The sequence below is a fragment of the Xiphophorus maculatus genome, chromosome 15 (assembly GCF_002775205.1).
Source record: "Xiphophorus maculatus strain JP 163 A chromosome 15, X_maculatus-5.0-male, whole genome shotgun sequence".
NCBI lineage: Eukaryota > Metazoa > Chordata > Actinopteri > Cyprinodontiformes > Poeciliidae > Xiphophorus > Xiphophorus maculatus.
In genome coordinates, this window is record NC_036457.1 from 11,319,651 (window position 1) to 11,342,836 (window position 23,186).

Below are 23,186 nucleotides of genomic sequence, written 5' to 3' on the forward strand. Positions count from 1 at the left end.
AATAAAAGCTGCAGGCCAGCAGCAAGGAGAGAGACAGAATCACTCAAGCGGTCAACCGAGCTGGAACACTAAGAGCCCTCAATCGTAAAATCGCACAGGGGAACAGACAGCTATGTTAAATTGAGCCATTAGTCACCAGCAAACCAGTCATTTTAACATCTTTGTGTTTTCATCTAGAGGAAAACACTTCCAAATAATCCTGGAGAGATCCCTTCACATTCATGGTGCCACACAAGCTCTGTTTGTTTGTACTGGATGTAGGGGGAGGATGATATGGAACAAATAGAAATTTAAGTTTCTGAAAATACTGTCAGTGTTGTTTATTTATTTAACATTATTAACTGGAATTTCTTGAGTCAGTTATAAATCAAAATTGTGTGTGTGATGAGAAATGTTCCATGATAAATGACAAGCGATACGGTAAATGCCCACCCCTAAGTGGAGGTGTGGTGCTACGCATTGACTGACTCCCATAACACACCTAAAGAAGTGACTCTTTAGTTTAGTCAGAGCCTAGGATTTAAGAGCATGGCAAGTCTATAACCTTACTGTGTTTTACGGACTAAAATAAAAGAATTCCTTTAAGATCAACTTATTTTGTTGATCCAGAACTCTTTAAAAAATAATTATTAATTATTTGCATAGTGAGTATTTATTGTTAATGGTGTTAAACTTTTGAGTGAAAATGGCATTTAATATTCAGTGGAGCAAATGAATAAATCTTAAGTTTAGCAGCAGTTTGTGGAGTCCACACACCACTGACCAGAAAAGCTTTCTCAGCCAGAAAGGAGCTGATCTCCGATTCGCTAAGCCTGGAGTGCTAAATGTGCTTTCACACACTCTTCACTCCAGTTTGTGTGAAACTGTTTTTAGATTGCTTTTCTTTTTTTTTTTCTTCCACCCACTAAAGAGGCATGATTAGTTTAACTCAGCCAATTCAGACAACCAACTCAGTGATTGGAGGACAGAAAGAAGAGCACAACTTAAATTTTTGGAACTCGACAAACACACCAAGGCTGATTCTGAGAGGTGAAAAAGAAGAAACGCTGACCACAAGTAAGGCACATTCTCAGTTTAATCATGTTGGCTATCTGGTGCTGCCAATGCTGACAGGTGAAGATGTTTAAGTTCATATCTCTTTCATGTTCTCTCTTTTATAATAATGTTAGGCTTTAGTTAGGCATCAGAATTAGGCCATAAGCTCCTGATAATCCTTTGAAACCAATTTTAAGCATTGAAGTTTTATTTCAAAATTTTATTATGAAGCCTAGGCGCAAATTCAAACTGGAAGAGTCTTTTATCCCCACCGGGACCCGTTAATTGAAGCGACCTGCCCACAATCGTCGACCTATCAACGCCGGACCAAGCCACGTCACGTCCAATCATCGACCAAGTCCCAGCTGATAAGGACCTTCATTCATAGCGTCCTTCGCTCTCCAGCCGAGCTCAACCCACCACCACCCCTTCTCCTCCATTCGCCCGGTCCTGAGGCCCGCACCCTTCTTCAACCTCCACCACCAGTGCCGGGCCCTGGGGGATGACGTTCCTAACAGCATCGGGGATGCTCATCTGAAGCCTATCGCTAACGCTGCGATAACCGTTATCCCCAGCCGGGGCCCGAGCGCCAAAGACTTTAAATTCTGTTTGTCAATAAACTCTTCTAATTGTCTTCTTATCTCCGTCTGAGTCTCTCCAGATTGAAATTAAGTTCACTTTAAATAAATTTGGAATCTTGAGGATTATACAATGTGCTTTACTGGAAAAGAAAACTATTTACTCTTCAGATAGATTTTAAATTATTACAAGTTTGACTGATTTACGAACCTTAATATAATTTAAAGTAGTTTTAGCTCATCACTGGTTTAGATGTAAGCAATTATCCCTTATATGCAACTCTAGGAAGTCTAAAAAATATGAAAACAGGAGCTTAATGAAGGATTATTAGGTAAGAAGGTAACAGAAGAAGGGAAGGACAATCTTAGGGGAAAAAAGCAGAGCGGTACTTTGGTAACAAGGATGGATTGTTATCTACATTTTCTCCAGGTTAAACATGAACCCAGTTTCCCTTTCCTAAACAGACTGTCAGGTTTAGTTAGGATCAGAACAACAAGTACTGATGGCAGGGAAAAGAGAGGGCAAACAGCAGAACGGACGGCAAGCAGACAAAGAGGGCAAGAGTGGAGTGGAACTATGGCCTGTTGGAAGTAGGTTAGTGTGAAGAAATGAAAATGACGAGAGAAAGGGTGACAAGTTACAATAACAGTGTTATAAAGGTCAAAGATCAGAGCATCCTTAAACTGAAAAATAGACGTAAGCTGGAACATAAAATCCAAGGAGATAAATACTGAATTTACTTTATACTGGTGACAGAGTACATGAGTGTTATAGTACCAATATATACAGTTCATGACTCAATTAAAGTTCTATATCCTATCTTACTTATTTTTAAATATAAATACAAAATTTCACTATGAATTTATTTCAGATATTTCAATTGAGATCACACTTCAAACGTAACACTTTTAAAGTAAACTTTCAGTACGAAAGACTGATAGATGACTACGTAAATCTAAATTATAGGTAATAAATTACAGGTAATAAACCTTGAAATACAAATATTTTATTACAGTAGATTTAATTTTCTTTGTTTCATATCTTCCAAGAGCTATAACATAATTGATCTTTTTCAGACTATACTCTATTTATATAATGTGCTGTTTACCAATACGTTCAATAATCACAAGTGTATTAAAGAAAACTTTCTTTGTTTAGCTTCATAACCTTTGTTTCTCTTTTGTGTATTTTCTCAATTTTCAATTTAGTTTTATTTCTAATTTTGTTCTCCATTACTTCAATAAAATCACTATGAACAAAATGCACACCACTCTAAGTTTGTACAAAAATGAGCATTAGGTGATCAATACCTTGACTGAGTAAAGCTAAATAAATTAGCAACTCAGAAATGTCTGAAAATATGTATTTTACTTTCTAGCCACTAGAGGGCAGACAAAGATCGATTACAGGCTTCATAGCAGGCTTCTGCAGAACTTTACGACATGCCGAGATCATTAAATCATTTCAATCAGTGAGTTTCACAGCATGGACACTGCAAAGACAAAGAGGAAACTGGTTTACAAAGACCACGATAAGAAATCACCTCATACCGCACTGCTAATTCAGCAACTTTGCTAATGTTAAAGACATATTTTCAACATGTTAACTTACACATCTATCTGTGCTTACACACATACCTTTCTGTCATTTTCATCATCCTCGTCATCCTGTAGGCTGCTGGTGGACTGTTTGGGGTCAGAGAAAGTGGGACCCTGAGAGTAGTACTGAGAGCTCCGGAAGCCATCTTTCCTCAACTTATCACATTCTGGAGGACAAAGACAGATAAAAATAAAAATTAAAAAAAACATCAGTGGCTGTAAGAAGGTGACACCAAGGTGTCTTTATGGCCAGCTGTCAGTATTCCTACAGCTTGAGTAGAAATGTACAAGTTAAGATTGTACACTTTTCAGTTTACAAAGAGTTTTTCTCTAATCAAGGCACTTAACTCAATTTTAGTTACAACTGGGGAAAGGAGATCTGTTGAGCTAGACAGTATTTATCTGTCTAGGGACATGACGCCATTTTAACTTATTCAAATAAGAGCAATACAGACATTTGCTGCTTTGAACCGGATTTTATAATCTATGACCCAAAAGGAGAAATCTTAGGTGTTGTGAACTGTCTTCTAGCACACTTTTTCCCTCCATTTAATTTCCCATTAATATGCGTGGACACAGCACTGAGCTTCTTCAGCATTGACCTTTGAGGTCTTACCTCTCTTATGGAGGATATCGGTAACTGTCTGCTTGGAAATCTGCGATCTATCCAGGATTTAATATGAGCCATTACTTACCAAATCAATACAAAAATCATTCTTGTCTAATGTGATACTCTTATTTTGTGAGAAACCAAATTTAGATTTTACATTGTATGAACACCCTAATTATTAAAATCAATACAAACAGGTTTTTGAGACCGATGAATCTATACATGAGTTCCACTTTTCTGACTTAAATTACTCAAACTAATTATTTTTTAATGTATTGAGATTATAACACATTAAGCTTTGAGCTTTTTATCTATCATCTCTATTTTATATGGCACTCATATCTGCTAAGTAGATTTTCTGTTGTCCGAAGAGGAAAATATTGTAAACTGAGCTTGTTTTGTACATCTGACAATTGTGTGAGTGTGATCCCTTTTGTACTCTGCCAAGTGCTGCTTCTGTGTCTTTTTGTCACCACCTGCTGTCATAAAGACATGACGTGCATGCATGAGTGTGTGTGTGATCTGAAGAGGTGTATGTGTTTATGTGGAAGCAGAGGAGGTGATATCGGTTTCAGTCTGTCACACACAGATGGCAGAACCATCCCTCTCTCCCCTGCTTCCTCCTGTTCTCTCAGGGGGCATTTAACACATTGTTGCTCTGTTTGTCAGTGTCTGGAGTTTTCCTGTTTTTTTTTTTACTAGTGCATCTTTTGTTTTGCTTTTTTATTGCACAACTTTTTGAGTATAGTGCACCTTATGTGTTCAAAATCTAAAAAACTAGATTTCAATCAACTTGCTTAAGACTCGATTTAATGTCACATCAACAAATATCCGCTTCTTTATAAATGTATTTTTTCCCCTTTTGAAGCATTGCCAATTAGGACGAATGTAAAATAATAAAAAAAAAAACGCTTTTACTTTATATATTTGTTTGTTTTTGATACACATGCAGAACCACTTGATGAATTCTGGCTGTGTATCAAAGTGCACCCACCTTGCTATTAGCTTGGCACCTCAGAGATCCTCCTTTTGATCCTGTTTTATATTTAATTCATCCCCACAGCTAATTACAGCCTATCCCGATGGAGAGACACACTGATGCATGTATAATACTGTCAACTAATGGAGCCTGATGGGGCCAGCACACAGAGCTAATGTAAGAACAAGCTGATGAGGTGCCAGTCAGTGAGATGGGAATTAGAAAAGGATGATGGTAATTAGGAGGATGACAGAGAGAGATTGGTGGAACATGATTTGGGATGCCTGATAAAAAAAAATACACCAGAGAGAAGTGCTTCTTGTTGCTAGGCAGGATGGAGGAAGAAGCAAAGGAATAAAACAAGTAAAATATGTTCCGTGTGTTTTAAAGAATGACTAGATACACTGTTTACATACTTATAGCTAAACTATTAATTCATCACATCTTATTTCTTCATTTTTGATTTAGTTTCTGCAATTTTGACTCATGTAGTAATAAGGCATTTCAAACATTTAAAACAAAAAATCTAGCTTTTTTTTGTTGGTGAATTTACAAACCTAGCCAAAGAAGAAACAATCTGCCAAAAACCGCTAAACAATAATCAGATTAACTACGAGCAATTATATTCTAATGCACAAGTAAAGATTTCTACAGGATGGTGCAACATTGCTACGGTGTATGTGAATGCATCATAACTGTACTTTTTCTTTTCCCTGTGTCTGCAGCAGGTAGGACAAACCGCACATTCACACTTTAATCTGTGTAATCATTTTCCATATTTTAGACACAGTGAACTCCAACGCAGATATTTCTTCTGATAATCTCTGCTTACACTTCCTGTACACATGCAAGATGGGGTTTTTTTCCATTCAAAAAATAAAAATAAAAACTTACATAAAATGGAGATTTAAGAGAAAACACAGCCATGTGTTTAGAGGTGCATGCTGGTGGAGGGTTTTTCGACTTTAGTGAAAATGTGTAAAACTCTCCTTTGAAAGTGAACGCTGTATTCTGTTATTGCAGGAGGTGAAATCAAATGATTAAGTTTCTTACATGCAATTCAGTTCTGGAAGGCACTGAATACGATTAAATTTAAATATTTTGACAAATAAACACTTTATATTATTATCCTAACTACTGAAGAATTGAAACCTCATTAACTTCAACCAGCTCACAAATTTTTCTGCAACTCATCATATGAAATATATTGGTGTCAAAGGGACACAGAGTATTGATTATTCAGAAATGTGGAACAGTAAGCAGGGTCATGTGTCTATATTAATGTACTGTAGCTGGTTGTGTCTGCATGAAACTGCAGCCAAATCTTATTTAATTAACCTTCTTGCCCCTCATTTACTCTTGCCCTAAAGCATACAGTAATTTTCTCTAGGTCACAATCCAACTAGAACTTTTTAATAATTAAAATATGAACCATTTTGTGTAATAATAATTGCACAAAGACACAAAAATTAAAGTGTATAATACTCAATACTGATTGTAATTTTTTTCCCCTGTTTTTAACGTTAAATGTTTGTATTTTCATTTGAAGTAAAATGTTTTTGTTAACTTTAAGAGAATTCTGAATCCAGACAATTCTGGATTTAGTTTTAGAAAAAAGGAAAAATGTTCACTCTTCAGACCTATCTCTATAGGTCTGAAAGTTATTGAAACTTGCAGTTTTAATAATCAGATTATTAAAATGATCAGTTTATTTTAATAAACTGATTGATTTAATATAATTTAATGAGCTTTTGACTTACTTACACTGCAGCATATGTGTGTGGGCGTGTGTGTGAGAGACTCAAATAAAATATATCAATCAAAGCTTGTGATAATAAATTGATTAGAGAAGAGTAACGTATTTTAAGTCGTTGACTATTAAAATGAGTCTGAAAGATGCATGGAGGGTATGGAAAGTCAAATTGCTGATGGTATTAAAAGGCCAAAAGTAAAAAAATGAGACATATGGAAGGACTGTTTTGGGTTTTTTAGCTACAAGAAAAATGAAATGATAGTACGAAGTTGTAACTGATGTGGGGTCATCAACAAAGTCTTGCAGGCCTCCTGGAATTGGACAGGAGCTTTCGCTGGACACCTGTTGTCTATCAAATAGGACAACTGGGGGGTCGGACGGTGTTGCGTTACAGGGGCTTCCATTCAGTTGATGTTTGTGTGGTTTTCTGTTAGCAACATCAATATTTCAGGGTATAATATCTATTAGTAATAGTTCAAGGGTAAAACAAAAAATGGGAAAAGAATCAGCAGTGAGATAGGGACTCCAAAATCTGAACGCATCGTGTTACAACAGCTTGTTCCCCATTTGCTCCGGTTTCCCACCATTAACTCCACCACACAAGGCCAGACCAGAGTGTAAACGTTCTGTTTACAGTAGTTAGTAGTTCAACACACATACACACCTGCATGAACTGCATTGTGAGATCCTCTCACGGTTATCTGAGCAATGAGGCGATAAGGGGGCTTTTTCAAAATGTCTTAGGAAAACCAGTTTCAGGATTCACCGGTATTCCTGCTTCCCTTTCTGGGAAACTGATCATTTTATATACACAATTGTGTCTGTGCTGCAATTTGACTCCATGTGTTTACTGAGCAACAAAGGTGTGCCTTGTCTCTAAGTGCACCGGACAAACAGGAAGGAGGAGGATCTCACAGTGTTGTGTTGCTGGATAAACACAAAATGACGTGTTTGGACATTTTTTACTGTGCCGCGCACAAAGACTAGTTGCCTTGACGCAATGAGAAATGTAGGTCTGTCTACTGTTCTAGTGGTCAAAATTATCACTAATGTAGAGCTAGAGGCACTTTAGCCATTAACACATTTATAACTACACAGAAGACTTGTCCTTTTAAAAGTTGAAATATCCTGAATTATTTGCATTGTGTTGGGTTGTTTTTTATGACAAATCTATCTTTGGAGCTAGAAATTAAACAGCACCATTGTTTATGATAAATACCTTCTTTTTTTTCCTCCCCTCCAGGGGGTCTTTTGTGGGCTTTAGTGTCCCTTATATGAAAGTAGGCTGACAGGAAAGGGGGACGGAGAGGGGGGAAGACATGCGGCAAATATCGCTGGGTCCGGGAGTCGAACCCGTGACGGCCGCGTCAAGGATTCAAGGCCTCCAAGCGTGGGTCACGCTATCCCCTACGCCACCACGGCACGCCCAATACCTATTTTTAAAATAGTCTAAATGTAAATGATCTCAAGTTAATTTGCATTCTCTCTTTGGCACACCCTTTTCACAAGGGAGAAATTCAAATCATCCGAGAATAAACAGGACTATTTAAAGGATTATCATTTTCTTTTCATTTGTTTGATTTTGATTTTATGATTGATAAATTCATAAATTTCTGTCCTAACAATATTAAGACAGGAACCCCTATAAAAAAAACACAAACCAGTTTCTATTACAAATAGAAACTGGTATACAAACTAGTTTCTATTTAAAATAGAAACTAGTTTGTATACCAGTTACCATATTAAACACAACCAGGTTGTGTTGGCAATAACACTCTTTAATGTGACGGTTGCTAGTAAAAGAAGACGCCTCCATGTAAGCCATTTTTACTGTTATTGAGTTGTTTGAAATTTATTTTCTAAGTCACATCAAGACATGTCTACATTTTATTCAGGCTGCAAGACAGAGAGAGAGCAAGGCTGTCATTAGATAACGGGAAGGCTGAACAGAGTGAAGTAAATCTTTCAACCTCTCTCATTGAGCATCCTAGCTTCAACATACTTTAACATAAGGCTCTCATACTCTATTTTTTTTTTTTTACCCCTCCAGGGGGTCTTTTGTGGACTCTAGTGTCCCTTATATGATAGTAGGCTGACAGGAAACGGGGAAGGAGAGGGGGGAAGACAAATGTCGTCGGGTCCGGGAGTCGAACCTGCGACGGCCGCATCGAGGACTCAAGGCCTCCAAATACGGGTCGCGCTAACCACTGCGCCACCACGGCACGCCCCTCATACTCTATTTTTTATGCTACTGATGCTAACTGCCATAAGAAAATTTTTAAAAAAATATTGCAAGCAATGTATGACTTAACAAATGGTCTAACAGTGCATATTTTGCAGCTTTTTCAAGGTATTTACTTTAGGCAATATTTACCTCGCAAAGCAGTCTTAAGGTTGACTTTTGCCTGCCGGTGAAGGTCTTCTACACAGGGCGGCCTGCTGCCGGGGAGAAAGACGTTCTCCTGTTGATGCCAGGGAGCCGTGTAGTGAACCGTCCATTTGCTCTCCTCGTCCAGGTTAGACACAGCTGCAGAAACAACAAAGACTAGGTTATGAACTTTGTTGAATTACCTGTGTGAATTATTTTGCACCTAAAGTACCAAGTCCCACCATCCATTTTATCTGGGGAATTGTAGTATATTGATGAAAACAATCAAAAATGCTAATGTAAAGTCATTATGAATATTTTTTATGAAGTAGGGTGAAATTTGAGAAATATCAATGAAACTATGCCCCAGTATATCTCCTCTAAGAGAGCATTTTGTCACTTCTCTCTCCTAGTGTTACTTTGGTTTAATCAGGGACATTTTTTACTATAGGAAATTGGCCTAAATAGTAGCTAGAAGCACAATAAACTGAAATAGGTTGTAGTATAAAGTCTTTATAAGGCAATATACAAATGATCTTTGAATTTTGAGCTTTTTAATGGTTACTCGTCTAAAAGTTTAAGAAAAATACGGAACTGCCAAGGGAAATAAACTAATTACCATTGCTTAGTAAATGGGTAAAAAAGAGTTTGGCTCCAGTAAGAAATGGGAATGGGAAGAGATGAAATGGCAAAGTGTGGGTATGAAATAACCCACACTTTCAATTTCAGTCAATTGGTAATGACTGAAAAGTGATTAAAGAGTTTGTGTACACAAACTGGAAAAAAAGAAGAAAAGAGAGGATTTAGGTGGTCTTCTAAAGAGGTGCCAGACTCCCCTCCATCAACTCGACACTTATTTGAGACATCGCAAAGAAGTTTTACAAGTCAGAGGGGAGGAAAAGAGTTACAGCACCATCTAGGACTGAACTAAAACCTCTATTCAACCAAGTCATTTTCAACAACAAAACATTCCTCCAAGAGACAGATGTTGTGACACACCATTTCTATTTGAAAGCACAACATGTAATGTAAGGCATTGGTCCAAACAGAAAACTACAGAGACTGAAAAACACTCACTATAGATAACCTTCAACGTGCCTTTTATCAGACAGACATTTTCTTTACGCCACCGGAATGAAGGAATTTCTTCCTAATCTGTGTATCTATTTCCATCTGTAGCCACCATTACCTCACTTAATGAATGAAAATTTGGTTTAGACTCTTTAAGCTTACCAAGTGAGCGCAGCCAGGCCAAGGTTGGCGAACATGGATGTAGAATTAATTCCATTTAAAGCAGCGTCTGTTTCACCTTCATGACCACTACAACTCTGAGAGATCGGCACAAGTCCCGACCGGAGCAGGATGAAGGGGGCCGGATCACAGCAGTGGATGTAGGTGTGGGGAGTGTTTTTGTTCTTTCCTACACAGGTGCAAATGAGCCACGGTAGAATGCACTGCATGTGTGTGTTGGGGGTGGATGGAGGCACTAGTGGGTTAGAGAGGGGGGGCATAGAGCTACAAACGGGTCGTTAAATAACATGTAGCCGCTTTGATATACAGTTAAACTTTTAATATGTCTCAACAGTGACCATTACAAAAGGTGCTTCTGTCTTTAACCTTGGAGTTAAAGACATTTATTTTTTCTACCTCAGAGAAAATTGGTAGCAACTCTTAAATTCGGCACCTTCATGCCTCCACAGCTCATTCATAAACGTTCAACCATTCACCGCTTCAGGAAGAGAAGGTTCATTGTATTTATTCATGTCCCCTCTCCATTACTTCTTTTTGTCAGTTCCTCCATTTCCGCGTGTGTTGCATTTAGTCATGCTGAATTGCAAATGGCCGATGCAGGCGAGGAGTCTGGGTCCACCCGCTCAACATTATTGTTATCGAGCAGAATAGCAACATGGGTGAGCTCGAAAACCAACATTTTAAAAAGTGAGGAAACACAAGCATGAAAAATGAGGAGATTTACACTGATTGGTTACCATCGCAAGGCAGGTTTCCACAACAGTTTTCTAGATGCAAGGGTAGATTTCTGGGGCCCATTGGAGGCCCAATGCATCTCCAAAGCATTTACCAAAGTAACAACAAATTATCAGGTTAGAATTTTTAAATGAAATGTGGTGAGAGGTTGCCAAGCACTTTGAATTGGTTTAATTTTTTAACATTGTACTATAGTCATTTGTGCTCAGAGGAGACTTTGTTCCAGAAAAGTTTGTTTTGTCTTTTGAAGTTCAGGAAAACCGCAAAACATCCAAAATGGAGTTTCTATAAATCAAGGCTAAAGACACACATTGCCGTTGATCAACAATAACTAAAACACTGATCAATATATGTGATGTAAATTTGGAAGTATTTACTATGATGATGGCATTTGATATAGGTAGTTACTGTGTTATCTTTTTAGCATGTAGGGTTTCCCCCAGCGTATTATAAGCCTGACGGGCTAGCAGCATTTACTTCACCAGGTTAAGTATTGTTTGTTTATTTTATTTATTTATATTTTTTTTACGTTTGTCTGATTTCAGACATTATAGTTGGTGTTTAGGTAGTGTCTTCTAATAATGCATGATTACCTAATGATATTTTCAGATTTCCTCTCAACTTTAAACATTTTTTAACTCAAAACGCTGTGGGTGGGTTGTTGGATGGCTGCCCTAGTGCCCCTACCACCAAACTTAGCAAGTTTTCTGGGGGAAGCCCCAAGCACATAAAGCACTTTGAACTGCCTTGTTGCTGAAACATGCTACACAAGTAAACTTGCCTTGACTTGACTAGATGTTAAATCATTAGTCTATTTACTGCAATTTGTGGACAAAGAACGTAAATCATTATTCAAATGCCAAAGTTTAGGGTTTTAAGCCCTTTGTGTTATGAAACAAATAAATTATGGATCGTTAACAGATTTTTAAAAAGTAAAGCACATCTGCTGCTCCAAGTTTGTGTCATCTTTCAGGCATTATTGATAAAAGTATGGGAAAACTCATGACAAAAATAATTTTACACCACAACTTGCATCAGATCATTCTTCAGCAGACTGTGAATAAGAGCTGATTTTAAGCTAATCAAAGATTTCACGTTCTCCTTTTTTTTCTGTCACTCACACACACACACACACCCACACACACACACACACACACACACACACACACACACACACACACACACACACACACACACACACACACACACACCCCAACAGACGGGACAGGTAGCCCCCTCCCCCACTGTCCTCTCCTACCATGGGCTTTGAAAAGAGTAGAGAGCAGACCAAGGACATGGAGACTGGGGACACAAAGCCCGTATTGTCCCACCGCATCAGTCTCCACATCAGGCGTTTCAGTGCCACAATAGCCCCTAGCTCCCAAACACACATACACACAGGACACTGGCGCATAAGTCTTTTTGAAAGTTCAGTAATCCCTCTGTCCACTGACATCCCAGTCCTCCCTAGGCTCCTACCATATAGAAACTGGGAGAAAAGAGGCTACTGAGAAGTTTGAGGAGCAAGTTATGAGAACCAGTAATTCTCTAAGGCTGAAGGACAATGGGAACATGGTGGACAGAAAATAGTTTGTAAAATATCTATGTTCCCTCTAAACTAAGTTCTTTTTTGCCCTCAAATCAATACAAGTCACTGACATTTAAATTACATTCATGGTTCTCCAACTGCAGACCCAAATCACCTGACGGGACTCGAGACGTTTTAGTTGTACTCAAGAAAAATTATGATCCAAATTCTTTGCAAACAACCAAAAAAAACCTTGCAGCGATTAAGTTTGATGTGTGAAATAAAAGTTGCAGTAAACTACTCAGAATATCTTGGAGACCATCTTGACCCCAACATAAAAATGAACTTTCTTCTTCATGTGCTTAAAGGGAAGAAAAAAAAATTGCCCAAAACTCCAAAGCATTTGTGACTGGTCGTTTATTTTCCAGGATACAAAATATGCTGTGAGGGAGCTTTTATTTTAACGTGAGAAAAGTAAAGGGTGGAGGTAATGATTAACAACACCTCAGCCTCAACTTCGACACAAACATAAGCTATAAATAACCTGCAGATAAACTTTTCAAGCAGCTTGTCCTGCGTCAAGGAGGTCTAAGTCCTCACGTGCTTAATAAACACTCATTGATTAAATAAGTCGTGTAATATTATCCTAGGTGTACTAAGCCAAGTCTACTTCATCTGTATAATACATATGACTTTAGTATTTTCTTTACTAAATAAAGAACAAAAACATTATCTCTGAAAGGAAAAGGAATCAAAATCATCTGTTGTGATTTAAAGTATCTTCATTTTCTTATCAGTGCTCCGTGTCAGAACCACAAAATCTTTGACCAAAGGTTACCTGGTAACAGGGTGAAACACAGCGGAGTCAGCGGTAAGGCAGAATGGCCACAGGAGACTATTAGTTGTAATGAAAATAATTTAAACGTTATTAATTCAAGTGTTTTTTTTTCCCCCTTTGCAGAAGTTAAAACATGATCAGCTGCCAGAAATCCATATACAGAGCCAAAATTTTTGTTTTAATCTGATAACAGCAAAAACGTTTTCAGCATCCAAAGGAATAGAAGAGATAATCTTACCCTTCCTCTTGAAGTACTTGATTACAGATTTTAATGAGGTCCCAATAAACACCATTATTCCGACTGAGTGTGATACTCTTAAACAAAAAAAAAAAAAGTGGCAGAAAATCTGCCAAATCCTGGAATAAAATAGGGATATAGGAAGATGAAGGTGTGCTGCTGAGGACGCTCACATTCTCACAAGTCCACGCGGGCGTCTACTGTGCTGACAATACGTCTCTAACCCTACATCTCTCTACAAACACACACACACGGTCCACCACTCCTCCCCATCATCAACACTACCACGCCTCCAGCAGCCAGTCCAGTCCTCAGAGACACACACAGCCGGAGGGGGGGGGCAGCCCCGGCCTCTCTCCTTCTCTGTGCAATGGTTACCAAGGAGTTCTGGCAGCCCAACCCTTTACTTCTCATCATTACAGATTCTTCTGCAGCATCTTTGTGCATCTATGCTGACAGAGCTGAAAGTCAAAGCTTTTTGTTAAAGCCCACAAGCTTTGACAGCTGATAATTATTCTAATATTTTTATTTTTTTTCTTTCCCAAGCTTTCCAACTTGCTCTTTGACTAAAAGTCTATAACATCAGAACCTTAGACACTCCTACAACCAGCAAAACAATATGCATCAAATTACTGCAATCACATTTACCACATTAAATTTAATATTAATGAACAATTTTTAACTTGTAAAAAGACCCTTGTGTGTTTTCAAATAAACTTAATTCCCTCTATCTGGCTGTCCCTGATTGCTGTGTTCACATAAAACCATTGCATCTGTGCTACATAAAAATAGACCCAATGTCCAATCTGTTGGAGTCTACAGCACACGAACCCCAACACCACTCTTTCAGACACACACCCATTAGTTTAGCACAGCCCCTCCTTTAGTAGCCGTATTTAATTTCAGCCAAAGCGGTTGAAAAATAAAGGGAGGTGAAGTCGAAGGGGTGCAACAAGAGCTCGAGTCAGACAGCAAATGATCCCCGACTTTGTATAGAAAGGCTTTCAGTTCTCACTGCTTTCTGCATCTCTCATCAGCACTATAAGTTCAGCTTTAAAGTGCAGAGACAAAAGAATGCTGACAATTTGTCAGAAGATCAAATACAAAGCTTGCTTCTCTAAATTGTTTTAGAGAAACAATATGCTTGTTTCTATTGAAAATGCTGGATTGAAAATCTAAGAGTTAAGAAAAGGGTCTACCTTATGCAGACTACGTACACTGACACAGATGTTTACAGTTAGCGATGCTATTGGCTCTAATTGCTAACACGAGATGCTAAAGAGATCTCAAACTGTACAGTCACCATTGACAGTCACCACTCATGGCTGTCATTTACAGTCTAAAAATGAATTGAAATAGGCTAAAATCAGCATAGGCAGGACAAAAACCTACAAAAATCTGAGATCACACACAACCAGTAAAGACTGATTTTACTGTGTTAAGAGTTGGTAGTTAAAACCAAGCTTGTACAGTGCTAAGCTATAAAAAACATTCTTGACTCCAACTTTGATGTTTCATATCATTGTAATGGTGGACTCTAAGCCTTTAATCAGACTTTTAAAAAAACTGATATTTTGATATGCCCTTAGGTTTTTTGAAACTTTGAAAATATCACAACAACTTTACATTCTGCATCATACATTAATTGATCAATGCATTACTAAATAACCATACACAACCCTATTTTAGACAGTGAGCATCATGGAAGCATTAAGATCTTTGCATAATGTTTTCTTAGTGTTAAATTACCTTCTTGTTTTGCTGATAACCTTTCATGCATCTACACTATACCGCGTCCTGTTTGGCACGCGTACAGTATTAGTGTAATATATGCAGACACGAGCTCAAGCAGCTCCTGTCATTAGAGAGCCTATTGTTCTGCAGGAGGCGTTAACAAGCACGCACCCACTGTCTGACAGTCAGGTCAACATCTCTATCTGCTGAGGGAGCGCTTCGAATCTAGGCCACCTCCTGGATTAGGGATATCCATTCATACGTTCATCTGCTGTGCCTCGCTAAAGAATGGAAGCCCCCACTTTAGCCCAGCCCAAACACTATAAATCTTTCATCTGTTCATACTCCAAGCAGCATATGAAGGAAGCCTAAAGACTGCCTGGAAACCTTAGCACTGAGGGGAAAAAAAGGACAAAACAGATTAATATGATTAATGTTATTAAAAGGGAGTCCTATTAATATTAGTCCTTTGACATTTCTTAAATTCAGATTATAAAAGCGTAAGCGGTTGGAATCCTTTTTCTTTTTCACACAGCCAATCAGTTTAGTCAATAAAACAAAAATAGTGAAAATTACTTGCAAATGTACTCCAATGATTTTCAGGAAAATTTGTTTAAATCTTCAATTTCTTATCCAACCAAAGCCAGAGGCGCTTCAAAAAATGGAAGGCATTTAAATTTGCTCATTAAATTGTTTAGCAGTTGTGTATTAAAAAAACCCTTTTAGTATTATATCCCATGACAACACTGCTACAATCTTTAAATGCTTGAAAAATCGTAGCAGTCTGTAGAGGGAGAAATAAGTGGGGGGTAATGTCTTAATAATGTCTCAGTGATTTACTGTGGCACAGAAACCAGGCAAAGACCGATGGAGGACCGTGGCTCTTCCTCCTGTCGCTGGGCTCGTATTATCTTTGTCTTTCCCATCTTGTTTTCACACCCCGTTTGGATCTCCCCATCAACCTGGCAGAGGCAGCTGGACAATGTCTCTCACATTCAGGCCCGCCTGGGGAACAGTTGTCTACAAGTTGGAGGGTTGGTGGTTTAATCCCAGGGTTTCCCAGCACAAACCTCAAAGTGTCCTTGTTGGAGAAACAGAACCACACACTTCGCTGGATGTATTTATGGGTGTGTGATTGTCAACTGTTTGACCTCTGTGGAGGTTCCGGACGCATTTCCCATGTTTAAAATCTGTCGGTTTCTGCATGTTTTTTAGTATTTTAAGCACAACTTTTAATGTATAAAAAGTTTCCTTCATGCAGATATTTGAACAAAAGTCATGTTTTATATGCAGAAAAAAAAATCAAACTAGATGATGGATGGACAGTCGGATGCACAGATAGACTGAGAGATAAAAAATAGTGGTTGGAAGGTTGGATGGAAAACAGGTGATGGTTAGATGGTCGTGTGGACGGACGGACAGATGGATACGTCTTACAGTGACTTCCATATTTTTCCATACTTCCATATTGTTGTGTAAAGTAGTTATCAATTCAAGAAGTTTAATAAAGCTGTAACATGTCGATGTCTAAACAGGCATAAACCTCGTCACGTCTCCCAGCATCTTTCCTAATTACGAAGAGTGAGTGAAGCCAATCCTTCAAACCCTTCAGCTCTGTCTGAACCACTTTGAATCCAGTCCCTCCTGCCATCTCCTTTCACAAATCCCAGTTTTTCCCTTTTTCTTCAAGTGCTTTCATGACAGCTAATGTACTCGAGTGCTATTGATTTTACCTTCCTCTCTTCTCTAGTGAACCCCTCTAAGGCTCAAACCTTGCACGTCTTTATCTCTCCTATACAGAAAAACAAAATTTCCTGCTACATTTTGCAGCAGTTTTCATTTTCTTGTACTTTAATTTAAAAATACACAACTATTTTCATCACATAGACTTAACTGAAGCAGTGAATATACCAATGAAACACTTGAAGCTGTTTTGCATTTCTCTTACATTGCCTCTATATGGTTTAAATGAAAATCAATAATTCATAGAAAGCAAAGCTGTGTATTTGTTCGCTAGCAGTTTTCCATTTCCACATAACCAAATGAGAGCTAAACAGTAAGGCTCAGTAGAAACCCGATCACTTGGCTTCTCTCACTGCTATAAAGCAAGACATGAATAATATATTAGCAATGAGTCAGAAGGTTGAAACACACTAAAGAGGTAACATGACATGATCATGGTAGAGGGGAAGAAACTGTAAGCGTCTGATCAATGCAATGCACATAGTTCAATGTGCTAAGGTTCCAGAAGCAAGTCTAAGAACATTTTATCTAATAAAAAGAAGATAACCTAAATAAAAAGTAAAAAGTATCATATCTCCTCTCCTCTGAAAGTGAAATACCCTCATTGGAAACTATGACTGAAACAAAAGTTTTGAAGTTTTTTTCATCCTTTATAATGAAAAAAAAAAACATGAACAAAAACTTGTGGAAAAGCCTTTGCAGATCTGCTGTTGTAAGCAGTTTTACAGATAATAAAAAAGGGCAGTTAGGAAAAGTTAAACTTTTAACTCCAACTTTCACTAAAACCCGACACACACAGAAGCCAAGGTGACAGACAGGCTCGGCTGAATAAACAAGTGCTGAAAGCTGTTTCTTCCCCTCCCCACCCAACACTAATGATTTTACCATGAGGTAAAGTTCCCGCACTACACCTCACCACGCAAACACGCACACATTAATTTTATACACTCCCATACTCACTGAGTGAAATTTTCTCACTCAGCAAACCCAATATTTTCATCTCAGCTCTCCTGTTTCCTGCATCTTTCCCATGTACTTCTGTGTGTTGGTATCTTCAGTTCTTCACCTTCAACATTTTGCATTCATCCTTCTGTCTGACATGCTTCTCTGAATCAATACAGACATTAATAATCTCAATCAGTCATTTACACCACCATAAAAAATTTCTTTTTAATAGTATGTTTTAGCATAACTTAATTAATATTAGAGATGCACTCATTGGGATTTTTCTTCATCAACAAGATTATTGGGGTTTTTAAAGTTCCAACCTGCTAATTGGATTTTCCAATGTTCTAAAGCACACACAAGAGAAACAATGAGCCACAGGTAATCTAATAAAGTTTTCAGTGTTAATTCAAGCTGAAAATGTAAGATTTATAAGATGACAAAATCTATGTTTGCGTCAAAGCTAATCTTTAGCAGATTTGTATCTAGCACAAAAAGTGTAGTAAAGTACACACCTAGCGTTGATGCAGTTATTGCTGAAAATTGGAGGAACACAATTCATTTTAGAAGCAAAAGTTGGATTCTTTATTTCCCAAAGGAGCTGAAAAAAAGTGGTTAAAATGAAACCATGTTCCTGAAACAAGAGGAACATGGTGTCTCTGAATACTTTGGTAAAAAAATAAAAAAAGTTAACTTCTATAAGGTTTCTACAGCTCAAACCCTTGATTTAAGGTGAAAAACAGAAGAAGAGAAAGAAGAACCAACTCAGCAGTTTGCATGTGTGTGTGTTCTCTGATGAAAGGCAGGAGGGGCCTCCTTTTATAAGCAGCTCTTCTTTTGTGATCCATGAGAAAAACCTTCACATTGGAAAGACAAGCTGCTAGCTACGCCCTTCTTTTACAACCAACATTGCAAACATGATCGGACTGCGTTCACCGTGTTTGTGTGGTTTCATTCAGCTGTTTTGATGTGGTGACAGATATGTTGCTGTATTTTCTGTTTCAACACTACAGAGTTCTCAAAAACGTAATGTGCATTCATCCTCAAGATGCCTTTTAAAACAACACACAATACCAATGGGGTGAAAAATCAAAGTGAAATACAAAAGGAGCAGAATTACGCAGGAGGTGAAGTAGGATTCACATAAAAGTTGAGAGATCGTTTGATGTGGTAGGAGCTCAGATCTAAAGCTTGACTGAAAAGGTAGATGTTTGAAAATTAAAAATAAAAGAAAGATGAGATAAAGATAGCTGACGGAAAAGTCAGAGGTGCAGGGTAGAGGGGAAAAAAAGAAGAGATGAAAGTGTGAATCAAAAACACCCATTTGTAGGTCTGGTTGAAGAAAAAAAATAAATAAATTCACACAGGAAGGCATACACACAAACATACACCACCGCCCAGCATGCTCTGCAGTCGTGTCTAATTTTCTCTCCTTCGGTGTCCGACCCCAACAAACTCCTTTGAAATTTAAGCCAGGATGAAAAGGCATGGGGGGGCGCACTGAGAGCAGACAGAGGATGGGGCTATCTCCATTTGACTGTGTGGACAGGCAAAAATGTTAAACTGTTTAGTCTAAAATGAAATCTCCCAAAACAAGGTTGAAAACACCCACCAGGAGAATCCCAAAATGACAAGATGCACAACCGTTGCAAATTCACTTAACTGGCCTACTTTTGTTTCCTAATGTTCAGCGGGATAAAGGAGCAACTGAGGGAGTTAAAATGCTGTTGTTTTACTAGAAGATTGATGGGGTTTTGGAGCTTTCAGACTATGTGACAGTTATGTGACTAAGTTAAGACATCTAATACCCCGTCATGGTGCATTTGTAGCCAACTGTCCCTGGCAACGCCGTTTTAAACCACCTGCCATCTTACTTTGTTGGCTTAGCGCTGACAGGACTAGGAGCTAAAACGAAAACAGTAAAGCCAAAACTCTAGACGTGTGTTATTGAATCAAGAGGCATAAGGACATTTTTTTTCTCCCGTGCATAATTTGCTTGACCATCTGGAGATTAAAGTTTAATGCTATCTACACAAGTCACCAGTGGTCCAATAATTACTGACTAAATAAAAAAAAGGTTCTGCCGTACCATTAAAGCTTGATTCCACAGACAGAGATGAGTGAATCTTAATCAGCGCAAACAAAACATATCAGCATATTAAGTTTTTGTTGTGACATTTCAATAGCACCTGCCAATGGCCAATCTTATGTCATCAGTTTATAACAATTATTTTCTAAAGATTCCTACCACCCTCAAGCTTAGTGATGACATTTACTGTGCACCATTTTTTTCTCACTTCTCTTTTTATTTTGGGTAACAAGTAGACATTTGAATTTCACAATATGACAGAAAAAAAATTAAAAATACTAACACTTACAGGAAAACATGACACTAATATATATTTCTTAAATAATGCACTGACAAGATTGTGAGTAACACATATTTTCCTCACTATTTTCTTATAGTAAGCACGTTGGCCTCTAAGATCAAGACCAGGTGTGGGAATGAACATCAGCAAAAGTCAATCTAGCTGGACGAACATATAAATGAAGCACTGAATCAATAATGCTAGTTAAAACAACATTTGGTATGTTTAGTTAAGTTTCATAGAGGGGATATAAATGTATTGATTACTGTGTGATGTTTGGCTGGTTACCCTCCTGTAATAGTCCTCTTATTCGTTAGTTCAGTGCCACCACTAGGATCAAACATTCACCTAAAAAGCAGGTAATTATTTTAATAGATGAAACATGGCTAAAAGACACAAGTGCATTGCTCTAAAATGAATTGTGATAAAACATGGGTGAATCAATATTTTCCTCCACCACATAAACAGACCTGAAGAACATGCTTGATGCGATTCTTTAACATCACTGCAGTAACACAACCCTGCGATTACAATAGGATCCTTTACCATCCAGCCATATTGTCTCCACTCTTATCGACTCGTGGACTTTCTTATTCTCCGGTGACTCCATTGAGGATCACCCACATCAATAACCACATTCTGGTTTTGAGGGCAAAATCTATGACATAAGATGACTACTCTGCACTGTACTGGCATAAAGCAATCTTTATGAGACTATAGATGGACGTGAACATCATTGTGCAATTGTGAATAGGTGCCTGCAGCAATTTTTGCATTTAAACAACATAGAATGAGACACATGAGCCTGGCTAATAAAGAGGTCAGCACCACTGTGCTTCAAATGTATTAATATATATTCTTTATCTGTTTGTCCTGTTAAAATAGAAGACAATGGTTTCAGGAAAAAAGTGGTGGAGGGCAGAAACATTGAAAGTACCCACAAACAACCCTGACATTTTCACCAAGCTGCACATAAAACAATATTTTGGATTCCACCCTGGCTTCCTGCCCTACATTTCAGCACCAGGTCTGTCTGCTCTCTTCTCCTGAGGGGGTTTGTGTGTCTGTGTTTCCTTCCTCTTCCTTCATAACACTAAACAATCATTAATTCAATTCTGTAATTAACTTCACACATGAAATGCAATAAATCTGACCTTAGACAAAAAGAAGTGATACATCATGCAGAACTTGCTAAGGTCCACACAAATTTAGCTTGCTGTTTTCAGTCATTCCTGATGAGATAAATACAAAAAAATCCTGAATTTAAACCAAAAATGTAACTATTGTCAGGCTTGAAACAGATAACATGCCAAAATTAGCGACAGATTGCATGGCTGGATGTACAGATGGAACATTTAAATAACATGATTAGGAGTTAAGTCTGCAAATACAAATACTTCTTCATACTAATTTATTTTTCTATACTCGTCCAGCCATTGAAAGTACTTGAGTTAAATCCCATCCTTTGACTGAGAGAAGCCTGATAAGTGATTGTTATTTACTTAAATGACACTTAAACTGGATGAGGCCCCTTTGCATGTTGCCATGGCCCCAAACATTCAGCTCCTGCTGATGCAAAATATGTTTTTTTTTTCTGATTTAGACTGAGAAGCAGAGACAGACTGAGCTAATTTAGGTTAAGTGCCTCCGATAGCTGAAGGGCACAACCCAACAAGCCACCTGGAGCTAGCCTGTATCACACTGAGGAAAACCCTAGCAACATGTTTCTATCAGGCAATCATAAAGACACCACTGGAAGGTGGATTAAAGCCATATTACTTAAAATGTCAGCACACGTTTCATCTATAGTTTTCCTTCAAGAGAAGAAATGCTGGCAACGCATGCTTTGACCTATTTCTTACAACGGATCTCACTTTCCATTGCAGTTTCCACTGCAAAAACAAACCGTCCAATCAACAATCAGAAACAAAAATAAATCACAGCTAAAAGAAGTGGGCGAGACAATCCGCCTGACAATGGGGACACAACTAGAGGGCTGGATATGAGATTGGATGCTGGCTCTGGTGGCTGGCATCGATTCTTTTTTATCATAATGCATGACTGCATTTGACACAGCTCATCAGACCTGCAACATTGATCTAGTCAGTGCCATCTCTTGGTTCATCGCAGAAAGTGTTACAAAGATCACCTATTCTCCATAAAGATTAGGGAGTAAAGATGAACTGTACATCCTTCAATGAGACATAAGACTTGAAATCAGCTCTGATCGATTCACTCCTCCTCCAATTCCTAACCCTGATTATGTCATATATCTTATATTGCCCCTTCCAACCTCCACCCCAGGACTTAGCTGTTTCATGTCGACTAGTTTTGATTTGTAATCCTCATATCGTAATCCTCAATTATTTTGAGGATTATTTTCAGAAACTTTTAGTTGTTCGTTGCGGCTAAACTTTTGTTTCTTCTTGTTTTCTAGTTATTTTAGTTAGCATTCCAATCAGTACAATGTGCAAAAACTATATTCATAATATTGATAGATGTGCATGAATATTTAAACACGACTTTACAAAGACAAGTGTCAAGGACAAGTCAGTGAGCTCAAATGAAAATGATCTTCCTCCCCAAAACAGAGGAAACAAAAGAGTGTGGGGCTCCTTGAGAATGCCCACTTTGTACACAGTGTTTCAGTGGATTTCACCTTAGTGTCATTGTCTGTGCAATACAAATACTTCTAATGCGGTGCTTAGTGGCAAACTATGAAATAGAGGTCATGGCTCCCCACCTGTTGGTGGCTTTCAAAATAAAAAGTAATCTTTGCGCTTCCAACAAGTTTTCTGTTGTTTATCTGCATGTCCAACTGATGGGCAGTGAGCACACCTCAAGATTGTGCACAACCTTAAAGAAGATCCCACCAAATCTAAA

General features: G+C 38.1%; 1 protein-coding gene across 4 annotated transcripts in view; it reads right to left on the reverse strand.

The window, feature by feature from the left end:
- Positions 1-23,186, reverse strand: part of nhsl1 (NHS like 1) — a 95,928-nt gene that overhangs the window by 13,036 nt on the left and 59,706 nt on the right. For 3 of the 4 annotated variants that reach the window (XM_023347597.1, XM_023347594.1, XM_023347596.1), the window contains exons 2-3: positions 8,929-9,081; positions 3,252-3,379 (exon numbers count right to left, since the gene is read on the reverse strand). In XM_023347597.1, the coding sequence (XP_023203365.1) occupies positions 3,252-3,379; positions 8,929-9,081 (281 nt within the window). Of the gene's footprint in view, positions 1-3,251; positions 3,380-8,928; positions 9,082-13,512; positions 13,755-23,186 lie in introns of those variants that run through there. The other variant, XM_023347598.1, reaches the window with a different exon arrangement.